The sequence below is a fragment of the Neoarius graeffei genome, chromosome 21 (genome assembly GCF_027579695.1).
Source record: "Neoarius graeffei isolate fNeoGra1 chromosome 21, fNeoGra1.pri, whole genome shotgun sequence".
Classification (NCBI taxonomy): domain Eukaryota; kingdom Metazoa; phylum Chordata; class Actinopteri; order Siluriformes; family Ariidae; genus Neoarius; species Neoarius graeffei.
This window is the reverse complement of record NC_083589.1, coordinates 47694368-47717296: the sequence shown is the minus strand read 5'-3', so window position 1 is coordinate 47717296 and position 22929 is coordinate 47694368. Positions and strand designations below refer to the sequence as shown.

The following is a 22929-nucleotide window of genomic DNA, read 5'->3' as shown; positions in this document are numbered from 1 at the left end:
ATATGAGCAGAAATCAATGATTCAGTAATATTAGATATATACAGATGTACAGCAAATATTGGAGATATTTGATTTAAACCGGGCGGCACGGTGGTGTAGTGGTTAGTGCTGTCGCCTCACAGCAAGAAGGTCCGGGTTCGACCCCGTGGCCGGCGAGGGCCTTTCTGTGTGGAGTTTGCATGTTCTCCCTGTGTCCGCGTGGGTTTCCTCCGGGTGCTCCGGTTTCCCCCACAGTCCAAAGACATGCAGGTTAGGTTAACTGGTGACTCTAAATTGACCGTAGGTGTGAATGTGAGTGTGAATGGTTGTCTGTGTCTATGTGTCAGCCCTGCGATGACCTGGCGACTTGTCCAGGGTGTACCCCGCCTTTCGCCCGTCGTCAGCTGGGATAGGCTCCAGCTTGCCTGCGACCCTGTAGAACAGGATAAAGCGGCTAGAGATAATGAGATTTGATTTAAACCTTTCTCTTTTTGAAAGGTTTCACTGCAGAGGAGTTTAATGCTCTTTTCTGGGGTGCATTCTGTGATCTTTCCTCCAGTTTTCTCTGCTTTTGTTTCTCTGATCTTTCCTTCTGCTCTTTCTGATGTTCCTGCAGTGCTCTTTTGGATAGTTGCTTGGCTACTCTGTTCGCATGAGCTTTTGTTTCAAGTTCTGTATTCACCACATTCATTAATCTCTTCTTGGATTCAACTTCCTCTCTGGCTAAGCGCAACTATGCTTTCCACGACATACTGAATTAAGTTCAACGCATTAGAAACAAAAGCACGAACGGAGTTAAAACATGTTTTCTAGCAAATGGGCGCAGCCATATTGTTTTCTCGTTCTATCGCGTACAGTCTCACGGTATTTACATTAATTTAACTTCCGAGTGTTCCCGAATGTCAACGAGAACAAACGAAGCCGACGAAAACATCGCTAAACAAGCAAACCAAATCAGAACGTATTCTGCTGGTCATTTTACTTAAACATATTTTTAACGGATATACAAGAGATTTAAAAAAAAACCACTTTGGCTAGAAAAATAGCGGAATTCCGCTAAATAGCGGACGTCTGGGATCCATGTTAAATGTAAGCTGAGTGGAGGCTGCGTTAGCTGCCGCCGCGATGTATAAAAAAGAGGGGGGTCCGGGGGTCCTCCCCTGGAAAATTTTGAAAATGTAGATGTTAAATGGTGAATTCTGAGTGATCCTGAACGCAAAACTTTATTTTTATGAAGTATAAATTATGAAGTAAAAACTTATGAATTTCAATTCTTTGAAAAACCACTGTGAGTAGCTGGCAATGGAGCGTTTGTAGGCGGCAAAATCACCGGTTGCCGGCAGTTATTGAGAGGACTGGACACATACAGTACATTCTCCCTTAAAGACACACAGAGGTGAATTTCCAAAAATCTTATTTTGTTCTTTATTTATTAACTAGATTTATAATGTCCTATCAAATCCGTATTTGTTTTGTGCCCCAACCAATCAACTTTTACACAACACTGCCCATTAATCTTACCTGCTCTTCACTAAAGTAACTTCATAACAACGTTGTTTTAAGCTCATTATACGAGTGTTTATTCTATCCACGTTCACTGAATATGAGCAATCGCATGCTCTGATTGGCTACTCTACTACTAGGCTATCAGCTCATATACCGTGAGCAGAGAAAAACAAAATCGCGGCGCGTATCGCTTAACCAACCGAGGACGAAATAAAAACTTCTTGAAAACAAAATCCAAAAACGTACCAAAAAAAAGCAACAAAATATGGAATAAAAGTATTTGATGGTAAGAACGTATCTTTTTTTTATTTCTCAAGAATTATTATTATAGCATTTTTCACAAATTGCTACTGTCATTTTACCGGTTTGTTTACATTCTAAACGGAAATGATTTTGTTGGATGTTTTGTATAAAGCTTTTATTGATGGAATTTGCAAAAAGCAAAAACAAAAATGCTCTGTTTCTCAAAATCCAGTGAATGTGGATAGAATAAAAGAGTTATTCCACTCAATCTTGTCGTACATGGCTTCTAGCCAACTTGGTGCTACGTGCCTCGTCGGCTATCAGTTCATGTACGACTCAATTTCGTGGAATAACTGTTAAATACACTGATCACTACAGGAGCGTTCATGTATACACTCTGCCTCACATACAGGTATAGCACAATCTTTAAGCCTGGGAGTACATTTTTGACCAGTCTATTTTATCATATTCTTATTCACTATCAGTGGATTCCTTGGGCATAAGCAGTCCACCAATGAGCAGATCGGAGTATACCAGTGGACTGAATATACAGTGATTCTCATAGGTGGTGTTTACATTAGACCGTATCAGCGGATCATCAGATTAACGTTTTTAAAACGATTCGCGTGCACACAGCAACGCCAATACACGATTCGCGTGCACACAGCAACGCCAATACACGGATACGCTCGGCTCCGCAGGCATCCTGCGCTCCAAATCACTCCGCCCTGAACAGCGAGTGCCCTCTGGATGGTGCGCACTCCGGCCCTACGCAGCTCACAGAGCGCGCGAGTGAAGCGCACGAGCAGTGATTCGGGACAAATAGCAGGAAGTGAAATTCCCGCCGTTTTTCAGCAGTCGCGTCACATGACCAACGTGGCATGACCAACGCCAGCGAATCAGGAAGGTGGATGTCACAGTGACGTTGTCCAATGACGACGTCAGCTAGAGCTCAGCACAGCGTATCCTCGTTCCTCAATGTTTACACAGCACCGGATCAGATACGTAATGGATTGAATACGTGGGCCCTGGCGGATTCAAGTTGTTCCGCCTGTGGAGTCGTTTCCCGGCGTTTTAATGTGAACGGACAGTGCATCCACGACGAAAACGATACGGATACGGTCTAATGTAAACACCACCATAGTGTGGTCTGAAGACAGCCAGCAATCCGTGAAGTCTAGCCAGGGAATCAGTGACTTTTTCTTCTTTCTTTCTTTTAAATATTATGTTGAAATCAGGTGAATCTGGACTCACCTAGGTGATTCTAGATTTAACTCGGTGAATTAGGTTGGCATTTATAAAAGAATGATAACACTTGGACAGCCACTCTCTAGTCACCTTTTCCCCCCTCACCCCACCCCTTTTATATCTTCTACCCTCTTATACCTCTCTACCCAGAATTACACTTGTATACCTGTCTGTCTCTCGAATTTAACTTGCTTTTTTCCCCCCACTTTTGGCAATCTTTGCTGGGAATCAAACTCAGAACCTTCTGCTTTGAAGTCCACCACTTTACCAATACACCGTAAGGATTCGGTTGCAACAAAGAAATTAAACATTCTACTAGATTACCCAACCCTAACCCTAAATCCCAATTCACAGAGGTGAATCCAGAGTCACCTGATTTCAAAAATCATCTGTAACACATACATACACTCACCGAACACTTTAGGGCCTCCCTTTGACCACTGGAGAACAATGAACTCACTGTCATGTTAATGAAACCAGTTTGAGATTACCTTTGCTTTGTGTATTATCATGCTGGAAGTAACTATTAGAACATAATGGAAAAGATATAATGGAAAAGATAAGGGAAATTGTTTCCATGAAGGGATACGCGTGGTTAGTAGCAATACTCAAATAGGTCATGGCATTCAATCAATGATTGATTGGTACTGTATTAACGGGCTCAAAGAGTGCCAAGAAGACAGTCTTTGCATCATTACACCACCTCCACCAGCTTTCACTGGTGACACAATGGGTCTATGGATTCATGCTGTTGGTGCCAAATTCTGAACCTACCACCCATGTGCCTGAGCAACTGAGATTCATCAGACCAGGCTACATTTTTCAGTCTTCAGCTGTCCAGTTTTGGTGAGCCTGCACCCACTACAGACTCAGCTTTCTGTTCTGGAACAGAAATGTAACCCAACGTGGTTTTCTGCTGTTGCAGCCCATCCACCTCAAGGACGTGTCGTGCATTCTAAGATGTTTTTCTGCTCACAACAGTTGTAAAGAGTGATTATTTGAGTTACTATATCCTGGCAGCACGAACCAACCTGGCCATTTTCCTCTGACCTCTCTGATCAATAAAGCTGGGCATACACTGTGCGATTTTTTCAATCGCGGTATTCAGCTGCTGCTCACACTGTACGAGTGAATCGTAAACAGCACGCAGCTTACGATTCCTGTTCTCACACTATACGATCCGATGCTTGGATGCGATCTGACTGCTCACACTGTACTTCCATACACCACTCGTCGGATTCTTGTATCCGGAACTGCAACGTGAAAAAGAAGAAGAAGAGGAGACCGGAAGTCTCTGTTTTCTCTTCGGTATCTGTGTTCGCGCATGTGTAGTGTGACAGGTTGAGGTAAATCGGCTCGTGACACTGCTTCAACAGTGCGATAGCTTCACGATGGGCAACCAGGATTTCAAACAGGTTTGATTTTCATCCGATCGATTGGGAGGAGGTCGTGAGGTGTTAATCGCTTGTCGTTACCCCATGTATACTACACGATCCGAGACGCACGATTGAGCCAAAACTCGGCCCGATCTCTAAAATAGTCGCACGAGTGAAAATCGTGTCAAAATCGGGCCAAAAATCGCACAGTGTATGCCCAGCTTAAGGTATATCTATCCACAGAACGGTCTCTCACTCAATGTTTTTTTGTATTTCACACCATTCTGTGTAAACTCTAGAGACTATGAGAATTCCACTAGATCAGCAGTTTCTGAAAGTAAACGTACCAATTAAGCTCACGTACCCTTTAAGCACACTGCCAACTTTAAACTCACATAACTAATAAAATGCACATGAAATAGTCTGGCGGCACGGTGGTGTAGTGGTTAGCACTGTCGCCTCACAGCAAGAAGGTCCGGGTTCGAGCCCCGGGGCCGGCGAGGGCCTTTCTGTGTGGAGTTTGCATGTTCTCCCCATGTCCGCGTGGGTTTCCTCCGGGTGCTCCGGTTTCCCCCACAGTCCAAAGACATGCAGGTTAGGTTAACTGGTGGCTCTAAATTGACCGTAGATGTGAATGGTTGTCTGTGTCTATGTGTCGGCCCTGTGATGACCTGGCGACTTGTCCAGGGTGTACCCCGCCTTTCGCCCGTAGTCAGCTGGGATAGGCTCCAGCTTGCCTGCGACCCTGTAGAACAGGATAAAGCGGCTAGAGATGATGAGATGAGATGAAATAGTCTGGCTTTACAAATGAACCAATAGAGTTCCAATACAGTTGTTATTAAACATTTCCTGCATTGTGCAACCAATCATTCAGCTGCATATTTTGATATGACCACAATTCTGCTGACTCATCCTGGCGGTCATTTTGAAAGCTGTCCATAAACTTTGCTCTGAAGCGACCCCTCATTCAACAACATTTTATGAAATTTCAGCCCTCATCTTGGGCAAGTGTCTCTATTCAATACAAATTTAAGAGATGAATGTTCATGAATATATCTTGTTTTGTTTACGATTGTGGATATAGAAGATAAATTACAGTCTAATCAAAAGACAGATTTTCAGGCATACTGCAAGCGCTAAAGCGGTAGTTAGCATATTAGCCATATTAAGTTATTCAGTACATCCACATTCTCCATCATATTCACTAGTAGGTTTATTTTTTTAGTTCAGTATACTGTATATTTTCAGGATTTTTTTAGATAAAAGTTGCAGATTATTGTATTATTCAAATATGTTGCATAATAATGACATGAGCTTAAAGTGCCATTCCACCATTGGATGTATTTTTTTGGCATAAAATACAATATATTTTATGACAACATGACTAGACAGAGAAATCTTTTAGCTTCAAAATGATATATCAAACATAATTTTTTGACAACGACAAGTATATTAATTTTGCGACCAAAGTCACCTACCCTTTTAATTTACGCGCGGTAGTGAAACGTGATGTCATCGGCAGGGTCCCCTTCTTGTGTACCACGTCACGTGTGACGTGGCACAGATTATCAGCAATGGCGGATAGAACGCGATTGTCAGCTTCGGAAAAGAAGCGAAGGAAAATAGCAAGTGATGCCCAAAGGAGACGGTCGATGGTGAATATCGGCACAGCAATCGACAAGTGGAAATCGCGTTCTATCCGCCATTGCTGATAATCTGTGCCGTACACAAGAAGGGGAACCTGCCGATGACATCACGTTTCACTACCGCGCGGAAATTAAAAGGGTAGGTGACTTTGGTCGCAAAATTAATATACTTGTCGTTGTCAAAAAATTATGTTTGATATATCATTTTGAAGCTAAAAGATTTCTTTGTCTAGTCATGTTGTCATAAAATATATTGTATTTTATGCCAAAGAATACATCCAATGGTGGAATGGCACTTTAATGGGTACAACTGTATTAACACTACAGTATACAGTGCAGCAGCATCCAAGAAAAGCACAAGTTTAGACAGATAATCAATATTTTTTTGCTGACATAACATTGCTATATGAACTGGTATATAATATATGTAATTCATGTGATAAACCACTTTTCATTTGAAAAAATGCAGTTTATTTTTTAATCAAAATTGTGGCTGTCCCCATTAAGCTCAGTGTGTTGTTCCCATTAAGCTCATTTCCGTGCGTATATAAACACCTCTTGAAACATTCAGTTGTGGTTGTCATTGTTGAGTGAAAATTAAAGAAAAAAAGCACAAATGTTATTTTCACAGCCTAAAGATGTCAAAGCAGAGGAGGAACTACAGCTCATGCCCAAAAATGAAAGAGGCATGTCGTCTCTATCAGGAGGGGGCTATCAGAAACCTCTCACTTCTGTCTAGGAGATATGGAGTGGACAGGAAAGCACTGATGGAGAGGGTTAAAGGCAACGTCAGGGTTGAGGCACATCAAGGACAGCATGTTTACTTGAATGCAGAGACAGAAAGGGACATCTCAGGTTGTCTTCAGGTAGGCTGGGTGAAAGCAGGACAAGCCATTCACTTGAGCAGTTCATGAAGCAAGGTGTGCAGTGACTTTATTACAACTTGTTGTTACAAAAATGGTAACGACCACATTACCATCTGTTACTTAAAGTGCCATTCCACCATTGGATGTATTCTTTGGCATAAAATACAATATATTTTATGACAACATGACTAGACAGAGAAATCTTTTAGCTTCAAAATGATATATCAAACATAATTTTTTGACAACGACAAGTATATTCATTTTGCGACCAAAGTCACCTACCCTTTTAATTTCCGCGCGGTAGTGAAACGTGATGTCATCAGCAGGTTCCCCTTCTTGTGTACCACGTGTCGGTCTATTTTTAGACCAGGAAACCCCCAAAGTGAGAGAGTCATTTCTCCTCGTATATGGGGGCCAAAAAAATTGCGAAAAATTTTGAGTTAATCTTTCAGTTAGCTAGATTTATTGGTATTAGCTAGATTTATTGGTATTATTTTTATCGCGATCTATCCGCCATTGCTGATAATATGTGCCACGTCACACGTCACATGGTACACAAGAAGGGGAACCTGCCGATGACATCACGCGCGGAAATTAAAAGGGTAGGTGACTTTGGTCGCAAAATTAACATACTTGTCGTCAAAAAATTATGTTTGATATATCATTTTGAAGCTAAAAGATTTCTCTATCTAGTGATACCATTTATATATATGTTGTCAAAATATATTGTATTTTATGCCAAAGAATACATCCAATGGTGGAATGGCACTTTAAGACTCTGGGTAATGTCACAGCAATGTTGTTGTGATGTAGTTAAGCTTTTTCAGCAAACAGCGAATGGGCCCACCGGTTTTCACTCAACCCCCATCATATTTTCACATTTTATTGTTGTTGCCACTCTTCAATTAAAATGCATATAATAAGATATAAATCCAGAAATAAACTGTCTTTTAAAGGAACAAAATGTTATAGTGTGCTTATTTGGACCAGGGGTGGGCTTAAAGGGTACAAAATGTACCCTTTAAGCACATCCAGACTTTTTACATTTAAATAAATATATATTTATAATAATGTACAAATAAAAATGAGCAAGGTAAGGATTTGCTAGATGAGACATTAATATTTCAGCTTAAATAAATATTTCCACCTAAAAATATTGGTCTGCATTTCAAAAATGTCTGAACATAGACTTCAGTGTGCTTAATTGGTACGTTTACCCAATAACCAACAACCATGCCACGATCGACCTCACACTTTTTCTGCATTCTGATGATTGATATGGACATTAACTGAAGTATGTGACCTGTATCTGTATCTGCATTGAGCTTCTGATTAGAGAACTGCATGAATGTGCAGCTGTAGTACAAGTGTTCCTAATAAAGTGGAGAGTGAGTGAAATTCAATCTAGTCATTAGAAATATTAGAGAAAGTTTAGTATAAGTGATGAAATCCTGTGTTTTCATGTGAAATCAGAATTGTAATAATTTTGTTTAAACTATACATAATATACAGAACTGTGCAAAAATCTGAGGCACATGTAAAGAAATGCTGTACACCAAAAAATGGCTTAAAAATAATTAAATATTATAATCAGGACACAGAACTTTTGCTTTTTCAGCTGCCGTGTTATATAATTCTCTGCCCGACTACGTTAACAAGAGTGCTCTGAAAGCACAATATCTCCCGCTGGCAACTGTGCCATAACTCTGGTAAAATGCGACTGAATTGAACGAAATTGCAATATGCGTATTACCGACATAACAAAGAATCCTGTCAAGTTTCGTGAAATTCCTCCACAAACTGTGAGAGGAGTTGACTTCAGAAGGGGAGTACCCTTCCCGGGATGGACGGATGGATGGACATCGCCACGACATAATCCCCCTTCGGGCCTTTCGGCCAGTGAGGGATAATAAAAGTTGTGAGGGAAGTTAATTTCAGAAAGCAAGCACACCTTGATGAAATTGCCAAAGTACAAGTTTGTTAATAATCAAGGGTATAACTCTGGTAAAATCTGCCCAAATTAAATGAAATTTCAATTTGCGTATAACGGTCATATAACAAAGCCTTCTGCCAAGTTTGGTGAAATTCCTCCACAAATTGTGAGAGGAGTTGATTTCAGAAGACCATACACCCTCATGAAATTGTCAGAGTATAAGTTATTTAATCAAAGGTCAAAACTCTGGTCAAATTTTCACACACGAAATTAAATCGCAGTATGTGTATTACTATCATATAACAAGGCCTTTTGCCAAGCTTCGAGAAATTCATCCAAAAATTGTGAGAGGAGTTGATGTCAGAAAGCAAGCACACCTTCAGGATATTGTGAAAGTACAAGGCTGGTAATCAAGGGCTGTAACTCTGGTAAAATGCGACCGAATTGAACAAAATAACAACATGCATACTACCAACATATAACAATGCGTTTTACCAGGTTTGGTGAAATTCCTCCAAAAATTGTGAGAGGAGTTGATTTCAGAAGCAAAACACACACTCATGAAATTGTCAAAGTATAATTTTGTTAATCAAGGGCTGTAACTCTGGTAAAATGTGAGACAATTTAATGAAATTACAATATGCGCATCACTGACATATAACAATGCCTTTTGCCAAGTTTCATGAAATTCCTATAAAAATTGAGAGAGGAGTTGATTTCAGAAGGTGAGCACCCTTCCCGGGACGGACAGACGGAAATCGCCATGATATAATCTCCCTTCAGGCCTTTCGGCCAGCGGGGGATATAAACTCTGAGATTACTAAGAAATTTAGAACTAACTCTTGGAAACACTTTTCTGGTATTTAGATATATTTTTATAAATGGAATACAAATTTTATTCGTTATTAATCATAATAATATGTCTGTTTCACTATATTGTATATTACTTATTTTATATTAGTTACAGTATATGTTTTACAAATTTAATAAATGTAGATATAGATTATTAGCATAAGTTTATACACATCTCCAGTGGAAACCAGCATCAGCTGAGTGGAGCTTATTATTATTATTATTATTATTATTATTATTAAATGAAATGTTTCAACATTTAAACAAACTATAAACAGTAATCAGTAAGCCATAATAAATGAAACAAAGTCAATATTTGGTGTGAGACGACCCTTTGATTAAAAAAAAAAAAAGTAGTCTCAGATACAACGAGTGCAGTTTTATGCGGAAATGAGCTGTAGGTTTTACTGAGCGTCTTCCAGAACCAGCCACAGTTCTTCTGGACACTTTGACTGTCACACTCGCTTCTTAATTTTGCACCAAAACCCAGCAGCCTTCATTATGTTTTATTTTTTAATCTGAAAAGTGCTCTCTTATGTAATGTGCTGCTCAGATACAAATATTTTTCTTTCTGTAACGTTTAATTTTGTGCTGGAAAACGAACATTTGGACTCTAAAATGTTTTTGTACTGACTCGATAATGTAGAAGTCCATCCATTATCTGTAGCCGCTTATCCTGTTCTACAGGGTCGCGGGCAAGCCGGAGCCTATCCCAGCTGACTGTAGGTGAGAGGTGGGGTACACCCTGGACAAGTCGCCAGGTCATCACAGGGCTGACACATAGACACAGACAACCATTCACACTCACATTCACACCTACGGTCAATTTAGAGTCACCAGTTAACCTAACCTGCATGTCTTTAGGGGAAACCAGAGCACCCGGAGGAAACCCACGCAGACACGGGGAGAACATGCAAACTCCATACAGAAAGGCCCCTGGGCTCAAACCCAGAACCTTCTTGCTGTGAGGTGACATTGCTAACCACTACACCCTAATGTAGAAGTCATAAAATAGAACTCTATAACAAAAAGTTTGTATGGAAAAAATAAAATAAAATACAGGATGGGGGCGGCACGGTGGTGTAGTGGTTAGCGCTGTCGCCTCACAGGAAGAAGGTCCTGGGTTTGAGCCCCGTGGCCGGCGAGGGCCTTTCTGTATGGAGTTTGCATGTTCTCCCCGTGTCCGCGTGGGTTTCCTCCGGGTGCTCCGGTTTCCTCCACAATCCAAAGACATGCAGGTTAGGTTAACTGGTGACTCTAAATTGACCGTAGGTGTGAATGTGAGTGTGAATGGTTGTCTGTGTCTATGTGTCAGCCCTGTGATGACCTGGCGACTTGTCCAGGGTGTACCCCGCCTTTCGCCCATAGTCAGCTGGGATAGGCTCCAGCTTGCCTGCGACCCTGCAGAACAGGATAAAGCGGCTAGAGATAATGAGATGAGATGAGTGTACAGAGAGAGAGATGACACACATTGTACCCACCATGAGAACGGAACAGATCAAGTGCTCGATAGTGTCCCATATCCTCCAGAACCCTCATGAGATCTGCTACAGTTTTGTTCTGCTGAGCCCAGGACCAGAGCAGCTCATGGGTCGGGCTCTTCCCAGCAGCTGCATGCATCTCTGAGCATCGAACCTCCAACCAGCTGGGCAGAATCCGAGCCGCTGGACAGACAGGGATCACAGCTATGACTACAGACTCTGCGTTCCCCTGACTGTCTGAAAGAGCTCTGCTCCCCGCACACCTTTATTATTATATTTATTCTTGTTTTTCTTACCCAAACCTCTCCATCCCAGGCTGTCATATCCGCTGTCCATCACTTTACAAAATGTCTCCATTAACAGCGGCGGCACGTCAAACAGATACGTGGACGGATCCAGTTTGCAGGACATGTTGTACAGAAAGTGGACAGTGCTGGCGGAACACCGTGTCTTTCTCTCAAGGCGTTCTTGACTCGTCACGCTTATTGCAAAACCTGGAAATGCCCAAGCCCCGCCCATTTCCGCGGGACTACAATGACGCACGTGTCAAAGCGGGGCGTGTCTTTTGATTTTCAAACAGAACTGAACACGTGCCCTTTATTTTGGTTTCACAATTATTTCACAATTATTCACCGAAGGCGAAGTGAATATCGGGGAATAATAATAACTGAGGCGAAGTCGAGGTTATTATTCACTCATATTCACTGAGCCTGAGGCGGATAATTGTTTTAGTATATAGTAGAGTGGGGGAAAAAGTCCCCCTTAAGGAAAATTCAGTTTTTCTCCAAGTTGAAATGAACCATGTGTTTATTTTAATCATAGTTTTTGACAACAGTGACATGAACAATAATGCCACCTAAAGTTAATACTTAATTTTTTTTTTTTTTAACAAAAACAAACATTGTGCCAACGGGGCCTTTTACCCCCCCAGTGGGGTAAAAGGCCCCCTGAGGTGGGGCAATAGGCCCTCTCACTCAAAAAAAAGCTGTTTGGATAGCAAAAGTGTTTACTTAAGCCTATAATGTGAAAGAAACAAGAAAATATCCCTGAATTAATGAATAGATGCATTATTTTATTATATTTCGCATTTTAATTTCAATTTTTTTTTTAAATTTCAATTATTTTTAATATTAAGTTCAAATTACTTGCTTTACTGAACCAGGTAAGCGAGATGCTATTAAAAACTATGTATCTGCTATTCAGAAATGTATGAAATACAGTAATTATGATAAAAGGAAACGATGCCCCCTGGGGGCCATTTACCCCGCCATTAAGGGGGCGTTTTACCCCACAGACTACACTTTTACAAAAAAGGGTCTTACTTTCAAAATGTGATTCAACTTTTTATACCTAATGTATTTTTTTTTTTAATGTACTGACTTGTCTACTCATACCACATACACAGCTGTGATATCTGACGAAATAGCAGCTATCTAAATACAGTTTTACTGATATCTGAAAATTATATCACTTACCATGAAATTTGATTTCTCTCCGCTGCGTTGCTGATATGCGATCCACAGTGGATATTTGTATATCCCCGTTGTCAAGCCAGTCCATAGCAACAATAGAAATGTAACTTTGCGCCATCTGGTGGTTATTTTGGGTAAAACAGGCCGGGGGCGTAATCCCCCACGGGGGCTTTTTCCCCCACCTCTACTCTAAATATACAGGTGATTATTCCCAAACAAACAAACAAACAAACAGAAAGAAAGAAAGCAAAACTTTATTCATCACACACTTGTGAAATTCCTCTTTGCATTTAACCCATCTGAAGCAGTGAACACACACACACACACACACACACACACACACACACACACACACACACACACATACCCAGAGCAGTGGGCAGCCATGCTAACAGCGCCCGGGGAGCAGTTGGGAGTTAGGTGCTTCACTCAAGGGCACGTCACATTAACCTAACCGCATGTCTTTGGACTGTGGGAGAAAACCAGAGCACCCGGAGGAAACCCACGCAGACAACATGCAAACTCCACACAGAAAGGCCCTCGCCAGCCGTGGGCTCGAACCCAGAACCTTCAGACGCTACAGGAGTGTGAAAGCAAGGACTAGTAGACTGACAAATAGTTTTTACCCCCAGGCCATCAGGCTTTTGAACCACGGATTATATTAGCAATTTTGCACAAGACATTGCACAGTATATCTACCTCTATGTTTACACATTGTTTGTTTGCCTCTCCTTTTTTTATTTTTTTTTAAAATGTTATCTTCATTTTTCACTCTACCTTTATATTTTGCATTCCATATGCACTTTATATTTTTATCTCATCTCATTATCTGTAGCCGCTTTATCCTGTTCTACAGGGTCGCAGGCAAGCTGGAGCCTATCCCAGCTGACTACGGGCGAAAGGCGGGGTACACCCTGGACAAGTCACCAGGTCATCACGGGGCTGACACATAGACACAGACAACCATTCACACTCACACCTACGGTCAATTTAGAGTCACCAGTTAACCTAACCTGCATGTCTTTGGACTGTGGGGGAAACCGGAGCACCCGGAGGAAACGCGGAGGACACGGGGAGAACATGCAAACTCCACACAGAGGGGCTCTTGCCGGCCACGGGGCTCGAACCCGGACCTTCTTGCTGGGAGGCGACAGCACTAACCACTACGCCACTGTGCCGCCCCACTTTAGATTTCATATTTTATATATATATATATATATTTCTTTTTATATTGGTAAACGTAGTTTGGTCGGGCAGTTGCAAAATAAAAATTTCATTACCCAATAATAAACTGCTGTGTCTGTTATTGTGTATATGACAAATAAAAATCTTGAATCTTGAATCTTCTTGCTGTGAGGCGACTGTGCTAACCACTTATACCACCGTGCCGCCCAATATACAAATAGTATTAAAAATAATTTATTTCAAACTTCAAAAGCAATACGCAAATATAATAAAGGTGGTGCAGACTTGTGTCACTAATCTACGCCGGCTCACATGAAATACTTTCTTTTGAAAATAAATCACAATTTCACCTTATCTTTGAATAGTTTTAGACCAAACTTCGTAGCATCTTCCTCCCTTATGGTGACAAATCAGTCGCTCAAGGGGATTATCGAGAAATAGTCTGAATTTCTCGACCAATCAGAGCGCACGATTTCCTATACTCACCTGTGTATTTATACTGAAGAGTTTTAAAGCAGGTGGCCTGTGGTTAGCGCTGTCGCCTCACAGCAAGAAGGTTTGAGCCCAGCGGCCGACAGGGGCCTTTCTGTGCGGAGTTTGCATGTTCTCCCCGTGTCCACATGGGTTTCCTCTGGGTGTTCCGGTTTCCCCCACAGTCCAAAGACATGCAGGTTAAGTTAACTGGTGACTCTAAATTGACCGTAGGTGTGAATGTGAGTGTGAATGGTTGTCTGTGTCTGTGTGTCAGCCCTGTGATGACCTGGCGACTTGTCCAGGGTGTACCCCACCTTTCACCCGTAGTCAGCTGGGATAGGCTCCAGCTTGCCTGCGACCCTGTAGAACAGGATAAAGTGGCTAGAGATAATGAGATGAAATGAGATGAGTTTTAAAGCAGGTGGCTTGTGGTTAGCACTGTTGCCTCACAGCAAGAAGGTTTGAGCCCAGCGGCCGACAGGGGCCTTTCTGTATGGAGTTTGCATGTTCTCCCCGTGTCTGTGTGGGTTTCCTCCAGGTGCTCTGGTTTCCCTCACAGTCCAAAGGCATGCAGGTTAGGTTAATTGTTTATTTGTTTTATCTGTAACCGCTTATCCTGTACAGGGTCATGAGAGGAGCCTATCCCAGCTGACCATGGGTGAGAGGCAGGGTACACCCTGGACAAGTCGCCAGCTCATCGCAGGGCTGACACACACATAGAGACACAAACAACCATTCACACTCATGGTCAATTTTAGAGCCACCAATTAACCTAACCTGTATATCTTTGGACTGTGGGAGGAACATGCTAACTCCACACAGAAAGGCCCTCATCAGCTGCTGGGTTCAAACCCAGGCCTTCTTGCTGTGAGGCGACAGTGCTAACCACTACACCACCGTGCCACGGTTAGGTTAATTGGTGACTCTAAATTGACCATAGGTGTGAATGAGAGTGTGAATGGTTGTTTGTCTCTGTGTGTCAGCCCTGCGATGATCTGGCGACTTGTCTAGGGTGTATCCCGCCTCTCACCCATAGTCAGCTGGGATAGGCTCCAGCTCGCCCGCGACCCTGTACAGGATAAGTGGTTATAGATAATGGATGGAGTTTTAAAGCAGAGCAAATGATCTCATCTCATTATCTCTAGCTGCTTTATCCTGTTCTACAGGGTCGCAGGCAAGCTGGAGCCTATCTCAGCTGACTACGGGCGAAAGGTGGGGTACACCCTGGACAAGTCGCCAGGTCATCACAGGGCTGACACATAGACACAGACAACCATTCACACTCACATTCACACCTACGGTCAATTTAGAGTCACCAGTTAACCTAACCTGCATGTCTTTGGACTGTGGGGGAAACCGGAGCACCCGGAGGAAACCCACGTGGACACGGGGAGAACATGCAAACTCCGCACCGAAAGGCCCTCACCGGTCACGGGGTTGAACCCGGACCTTCTTGCTGTGAGGCGACAGCGCTAACCACTACACCACCGTGCCACCCCACGATGAATGCAGTACACAACATATTCAAAAACATACCTGTTATTGTTGTTAATTTTTTTATTTATTATGTTTGTTATATTTATGGGGACGCCATGGACTAAAGGTTAGAGAAGCAGCTTTGGGACCGAACGGTTGCCAGTTTGAATCCCTAAACCAGCAGGAGGTGTGGGTAAGGGGAGTGAATGAACAACATTGCCCCCTCCCTCTACATCCAAGGTTGAAGTGCCCTTATGCAAGGCACCTTACCCCAAACTACTAACACTGCATCACAGCTGCCCACTGCTCTGGATGTTATAATATGGATTATAACATCCATGCCAATAAAACACGATTAGTCAGGAGCAACAGTGTCTGAGACAGTGAAGAGAAATGAACATCCATGGCCCAATTTATAAGATCTCTTCAGTTTTGAACGCTTCAAAGAAAACAATGTGATAATGATCTGCAAATGATGTGTGTGTCATTTATATAACTTTTAGCTTAATCTCCCTGCATTTTCTGCATTTGTAAACAATGTTATTTATAACATCTACGCAAATAAAAACACTGTGATTTATAACATCCAAACAAATAAATCACACTGTTTTTATAACATCCATGCCAATAAAACGCTGCTGAACTGAATGAGTAATAACCCACGAGTCCACATTTACCACTTTATCTGTAATTTATACAACAGGTAGTCCCAGTCCACTAATTTGATACGTTAAGCAGCATTCTAAGAGTGCATTGATTACCTGCAAGCTTTTTTCTGTTTTGCAGATATTTGTTTTTGGTCCTTTTTTTTCCTGAAGATGTATCCTTTTCCATTGCATTCTCCATTGTTCCACTCCATTTCCTCTCCAAACTAATAACACTCCCACTGATGTTGTCAAGGTTCATGCTGGAAAAAGCAGCTGTATTTCAGTTCCAGCTGGGAAACAACTTTTCAGGTTCCGAACCAATTTATTTTTCGTCAAAATGCTCTGAATGGTTAAAAATTTGGTGCATGAGCAATAATGGAATCCATTCCCTGTTGGTCAAAAAGGGGTTTGTGTGTATCACTCCACTTGTCTGTGTTTTCCATTTCCTAGTTCGAAATGGTTACTACAGTCCTGTTAAAAGCATCATCATGAGTGGATATGGCAGTCTATAATTTTCAGAAGCAAATCTTTTTTTTAATATGAAAGCTCTTCAGATGAAGAAGAAACAGAAGAAGGGCTGCCAATTTTACCTGAGTAAAAATATGGTGGATTCCGAGACGAGACCGAGACCTTCAAAAAGTGGTCTTGAGACTGATCTCAAGTACCACAACAGTATGAATCACAGCCGTACTCTGGTGACACCTCCATTTTGTATTACGATGGTGGTTGAAAGTTTGTGAACCCTTTAGAATTTTCTATATTTCTGCATCAATATGACCTAAAACATCATCAGATTTTCACACAAGTCCTAAAAGTAGATAAAGAGAACCCAGTTAAACAAATGAGACAAAAATATTATACTTGGTCATTTATTTATTGAGGAAAATGATCCAATATTACATATCTGTGAGTGGCAAAAGTATGTGAACCTTTGCTTTCAGTATCTGATCTGACCCCCTTCTGTAGCAATAACTGCAACTAAATGTTTCCAGTAACTGTTGATCAGTCCTGCACACTGGCTTGGAGGAATTTTAGCCCATTCCTCCATACAGAACAGCTTCAACTCTGGGATGTTGGTGGGTTTCCTCACATGAACTGCTCGCTTCTGGTCCTTCCACAACATTTCGATTGGATTAAGGTCAGGACTTTGACTTGGCCATTCCAACACATTAACTTTATTCTTCTTTAACCATTCTTTGGTAGAACGACTTGTGTGCTTAGAGTCATTGTCTTGCTGCATGACCCACCTTCTCTTGAGATTCAGTTCATGGACAGATGTCCTGACATTTTCCTTTAGAATTCGCTGGTATAATTCAGAATTCATTGTTCCATCAATGATGGCAAGCTGTCCTGGCCCAGATGCAGCAAAATGGGCCCAAACCATGATACTACCACCACCATGTTTCACAGATGGGATAAGGTTCTTATGCTGGAATGCAGTGTTTTCCTTTCTCCAAACAGAACGCTTCTCATTTAAACCAAAAAGTTCTATTTTGGTCTCATCTTTTCCAGTAGCCTTCTGGCTTGTCCATGTGATCTCTAGCAAACTGCAGATGAGCAGCAATGTTCTTGTTGGAGAGCAGTGGCTTTCTCCTTGCAACCCTGCCATGCACACCGTTGTTGTTCAGTGTTCTCCTGATGGTGGACTCATGAACATTAGCATTAGCCAATGAGAGAGGCCTTCAGTTGCTTAGAAGTTACCCTGGGGTCCTTTGTGACCTCGCCGACTATTACACGCCTTGCTCTTGGAGTGATCTTTGTTGGTCGACCACTCCTGGGGAGGGTAACAATGGTCTTGAATGTCTTCCATTTCTACACAATCTGTCTGACTGTGGATTGGTGGAGTCCAAACTCTTTAGAGATGGTTTTGTTACCTTTTCCAACCTGATGAGCATCAACAAAGCTTTTTCTGAGGTCCTCAGAAATCTTCTTTGTTTGTGCCATGATCCACTTCCACAAACATGTGTTGTGAAGATCAGACTTTGATAGATCCCTGTTCTTTAAATAAAACAGGGTGCCCACTCACACCTGATTGTCATCCCATTGATTGAAAACACCTGACTCTAATTTCACCTTCAAATTAACTGCTAATCCTACAGGTTCACATACTTTTGCCACTCACAGATATGTAATATTGGATCATTTTCCTCATTAAATAAATGACCAAGTATAATATTTTTGTCTCATTTGTTTAACTGGGTTCTCTTTATCTACTTTTAGGACTTGTGTGAAAATCTGATGATGTTTTAGGTCATATTTATGCAGAAATATAGAAAATTCTAAAGGGTTCACAAACTTTCAAGCACCACTGTATATTGCTCTCATAATTGAATTCACGATAAATTCTGCCAAATAGCAGGTTTAGATCACCCGGTTGGTTTGGACAAAAAGGATATTTCCTCTGTAGAAAGTGTCAAAAGAGTATTTACACATGTGGCCATTTGATGACTGCAACTAAAAATCTAAAGTAATGCTGCGTAACCAGATGCAACATGTAACTGGAAATGAATTGCTTTCTGATGTTCAGTAAACCGAAGTGGAACATCGTGAACTATATGTACTCTTGTTCGAGTAGATATTTCGGTATATGATTCACTGTAAGGGTATTATTTTCACTCTAATTAAGTCATAGCACTTTTATTTTTATGGCACCAAGCAATTAGTCAGGAGCAACAGTGTCTGAGACAGTGAAGAGAAATGAACATCCAAGGTCCAATTTATAAGATCTTTTCAGTTTTAAATGCTTCAAAAAAAACAGTGTGATAATGATCTGCAAATGATGCAAGCCAAAACCAGTGGATATAACGGCATTTGACAGCTCAACATCCACCTTGGAGAAACACGTACAGGTAAGCTGTTAGCTATCTGAGCAGGTGGGACTAGCTAACCAGAGCTTTTACTCTTTCTAATATGAAATCTCTGGATTAAACTTAAGCTGTCACTGTGATATTAGGTAAATGGTGGGGTGTGAAATGGAAATCCTGCATTTTAAAAATAATAATCATGTTCCAGTAAGATTAATAACAATATTTTTTTTGTTTGTGTCTTAACCCAGATTGATCTTTTGTACTTTAGTGTAATATCCAGTTATTAACTTGTCTTGAAAACATTAAAACATGTCTTGAAACCAGCTTTTTTAAAATTAATTAATTTATTTTTAAGTTTCTTTGTTAAATTGGGCGGCATGGTAGTGTAGTGGTTAGCACTGTCACCTCACAGCAAGAAGGTTCTGGGTTCAAGCCCAGTGGCCGACGGGAGCCTTTCTGTGTGGAGTTTGCATGTTCTCCCCGTGTCTGCATGGGTTTCATCCGGGTGCTCTGGTTTCCCCCAAAGACATGCAGGTTAGGCTAACTGGTGGCTTTAAATTGACTGTAGGTGTGAATGTGAGTGTGAATGGTTGTTTGTCTCTATGTGTCAGCCCTGCGATGACCTGGTGACTTGTCCAGGGTGTACCTCGCCCATAGTCAGCTGGGATAGGCTCCAGCTTCCCTGTGACCCTGTACAGGATAAGCGGCTACAGATAATGGATGGATGGATGTTTGACTTGAAGTTAAAAAAAAAACCATATTAGCTGGTGTCTGTCACGAACAATATATCCTAAGCATATCCTAAACATCTTAGAACATGGCACCTTTTGTTGGCAGACCACCCAACGTTTAGGTGAGCAAAAGTATTGGAACATAGTCTTAACCATTAATAACGCCCCATTATTAGTTGCATGTTAGCACTGTTGCCTCACAGGCTCCAGCTTGCCTGCAACCCCGTACAGGATAAGTGGCTACAGATAATGGATGTTTGTTAAATCCAGTCATGTGAGATGACGCTCTTCTGTTGTAATTCTTGAGATTTTATTTTTAGCCCAGTCTGGACTACCCAGGAAGAGTCCAAGGCTTTATCTGATGACATGTTGCTTACAGAATAATCTCTGTCTAATATTTTTTATATTTTAGAAGTTGTCTTGACTCTTCGATTCGTTTTCAGTAGCGGTTGCCTGTTATAATTATAATCAGTGTGTTTGCAAGATGTTGATGTATGGCCTTGTTAGACTGTCTCATTTCGGATGATAGAAAACTACCAAGCAGCTGTCTCATAAAATCCACCTTATAAAGCCACGATCAATTCAAGAAAAATCAAAGAAATATTTTGTGTTTGTTTATAACCTTTTTTTTATACAACCCCGATTCCAAAAAAGTTGGGACAAAGTACAAATTGTAAATAAAAACGGAATGCAATGATGTGGAAGTTTCAAAATTCCATATTTTATTCAGAATAGAACATAGATGACATCAAATGTTTAAACTGAGAAAATGTATCATTTAAAGAGAAAAATTTGGTGATTTTAAATTTCACGACAACAACACATCTCAAAAAAGTTGGGACAAGGCCATGTTTACCACTGTGAGACATCCCCTTTTCTCTTTACAACAGTCTGTAAACGTCTGGGGACTGAGGCGACAAGTTGCTCAAGTTTAGGGATAGGAATGTTAACCCATTCTTGTCTAATGTAGGATTCTAGTTGCTCAACTGTCTTAGGTCTTTTTTGTCGTATCTTCCGTTTTATGATGCGCCAAGTGTTTTCTATGGGTGAAAGATCTGGACTGCAGGCTGGCCAGTTCAGTACCCGGACCCTTCTTCTACGCAGCCATGATGCTGTAATTGATGCAGTATGTGGTTTGGCATTGTCATGTTGGAAAATGCAAGGTCTTCCCTGAAAGAGACGTCATCTGGATGGGAGCATATGTTGCTCTAGAACCTGGATATACCTTTCAGCATTGATGGTGTCTTTCCAGATGTGTAAGCTGCCCATGCCACACGCACTAATGCAACCCCATACCATCAGAGATGCAGGCTTCTGAACTGAGCGCTGATAACAACTTGGGTCGTCCTTCTCCTCTTTAGTCTGAATGACACGGTGTCCCTGATTTCCATAAAGAACTTCAAATTTTGATTCGTCTGACCACAGAACAGTTTTCCACTTTGCCACAGTCCATTTTAAATGAGCCTTGGCCCAGAGAAAACGTCTGCGCTTTTGGATCATGTTTAGATACGGCTTCTTCTTTGAACTATAGAGTTTTAGCTGGCAACAGTGGATGGCACGGTGAATTGTGTTCACAGATAATGTTCTCTGGAAATATTCCTGAGCCTATTTTGTGATTTCCAATACAGAAGCATGCCTGTATGTGATGCAGTGCCGTCTAAGGGCCCGAAGATCACGGGCACCCAGTATGGTTTTCCGGCCTTGACCCTTACGCACAGAGATTCTTCCAGATTCTCTGAATCTTTTGATGATATTATGCACTGTGGATGATGATATGTTCAAACTCTTTGCAATTTTACACTGTCGAACTCCTTTCTGATATTGCTCCACCATTTGTCGGCGCAGAATTAGGGGGATTGGTGATCCTCTTCCCATCTTTACTTCTGAGAGCCGCTGCCACTCCAAGATGCTCTTTTTATGCCCAGTCATGTTAATGACCTATTGCCAATTGACCTAATGAGTTGCAGTTTGGTCCTCCAGCTGTTCCTTTTTTGTACCTTTAACTTTTCCAGCCTCTTATTGCCCCTGTCCCAACTTTTTTGAGATGTGTTGCTGTCATGAAATTTCAAATGAGCCAATATTTGGCATGAAATTTCAAAATGTCTCACTTTCGACATTTGATATGTTGTCTATGTTCTATTGTGAATACAATATCAGTTTTTGAGATTTGTAAATTATTGCATTCCATTTTTATTTACAATTTGTACATTGTCCCAACTTTTTTGGAATCAGGGTTGTAAATAAGGTTGTACTCTTTGGTAAACAGCAGATCTAGTATGGTATTACCAAGCCTTGTACACTGGCATACAGCATAACCCAAAAAGAGCTGGGTTAAATGAACATCGGAAACAAAATTCACCACGTAAAACACAAAAAATTACTCTATCAAAAAAATTAGGTCAGACATACCCGTATAAAGCTCATAAAAACTATAAATTACAAGTAGTACTTTTACTTGTAAGTAGGTACAAGTAACCTCTTACGACAGTGCATCTACTTGCTCTGTATTATTAGCCTGTTCTTGTAAGATGAAGCATTTTACTTCTAGTCATCTTTTTTTGACATTTTTAATATGCATTTTCAGTGATATAAATGTTGAAGAGCTTATTATTAATGCCTTTTTACGGTAAATAAGACAACACAATCTTAAACTGCAGATGTCAGTATCTACTGACTTCTTATTATTACCACCAGCATTTGATTAAGTTTTGATCTGTATTCTTTGTTTTATATCTATTGTCTTACCTTTTACTCCAAACAATATCTCACTGTACAGGTACAGTGACAATAACGCTATCTTAGCTTAGCTTTGAGGAGCACAGTTTAAAGGTTACTTTGATAAACATATGTGATAATTTGCCTGAAACCACTTAATTATGATATTAGAATATTTTAATATTTTTAAATTAATTTAATATGGACAGGTGAAAGTTGCGGGTGGCATGGTGGTGTAGTGGTTAGCACTGTCGCCTCACAGCAAGAAGGTCCGAGTGCGAGCCCCATGGCC

General features: G+C 41.1%; 1 protein-coding gene across 1 annotated transcript in view; it reads right to left on the bottom strand.

Annotated features, from left to right (window-relative positions):
* Positions 1-11610, bottom strand: part of irak3 (interleukin-1 receptor-associated kinase 3) — a 40058-nt gene extending 28448 nt beyond the window's left edge. The window contains exons 1-2 of the mRNA XM_060903281.1: positions 11427-11610; positions 11131-11313 (exon numbers count right to left, since the gene is read on the bottom strand). Of these exons, the coding sequence (XP_060759264.1) occupies positions 11131-11313; positions 11427-11541 (298 nt within the window). The 5' untranslated portion in view covers positions 11542-11610. The remainder of the gene's footprint in view (positions 1-11130; positions 11314-11426) is intronic.
* Between the last annotated feature and the right edge of the window lie 11319 nt (positions 11611-22929).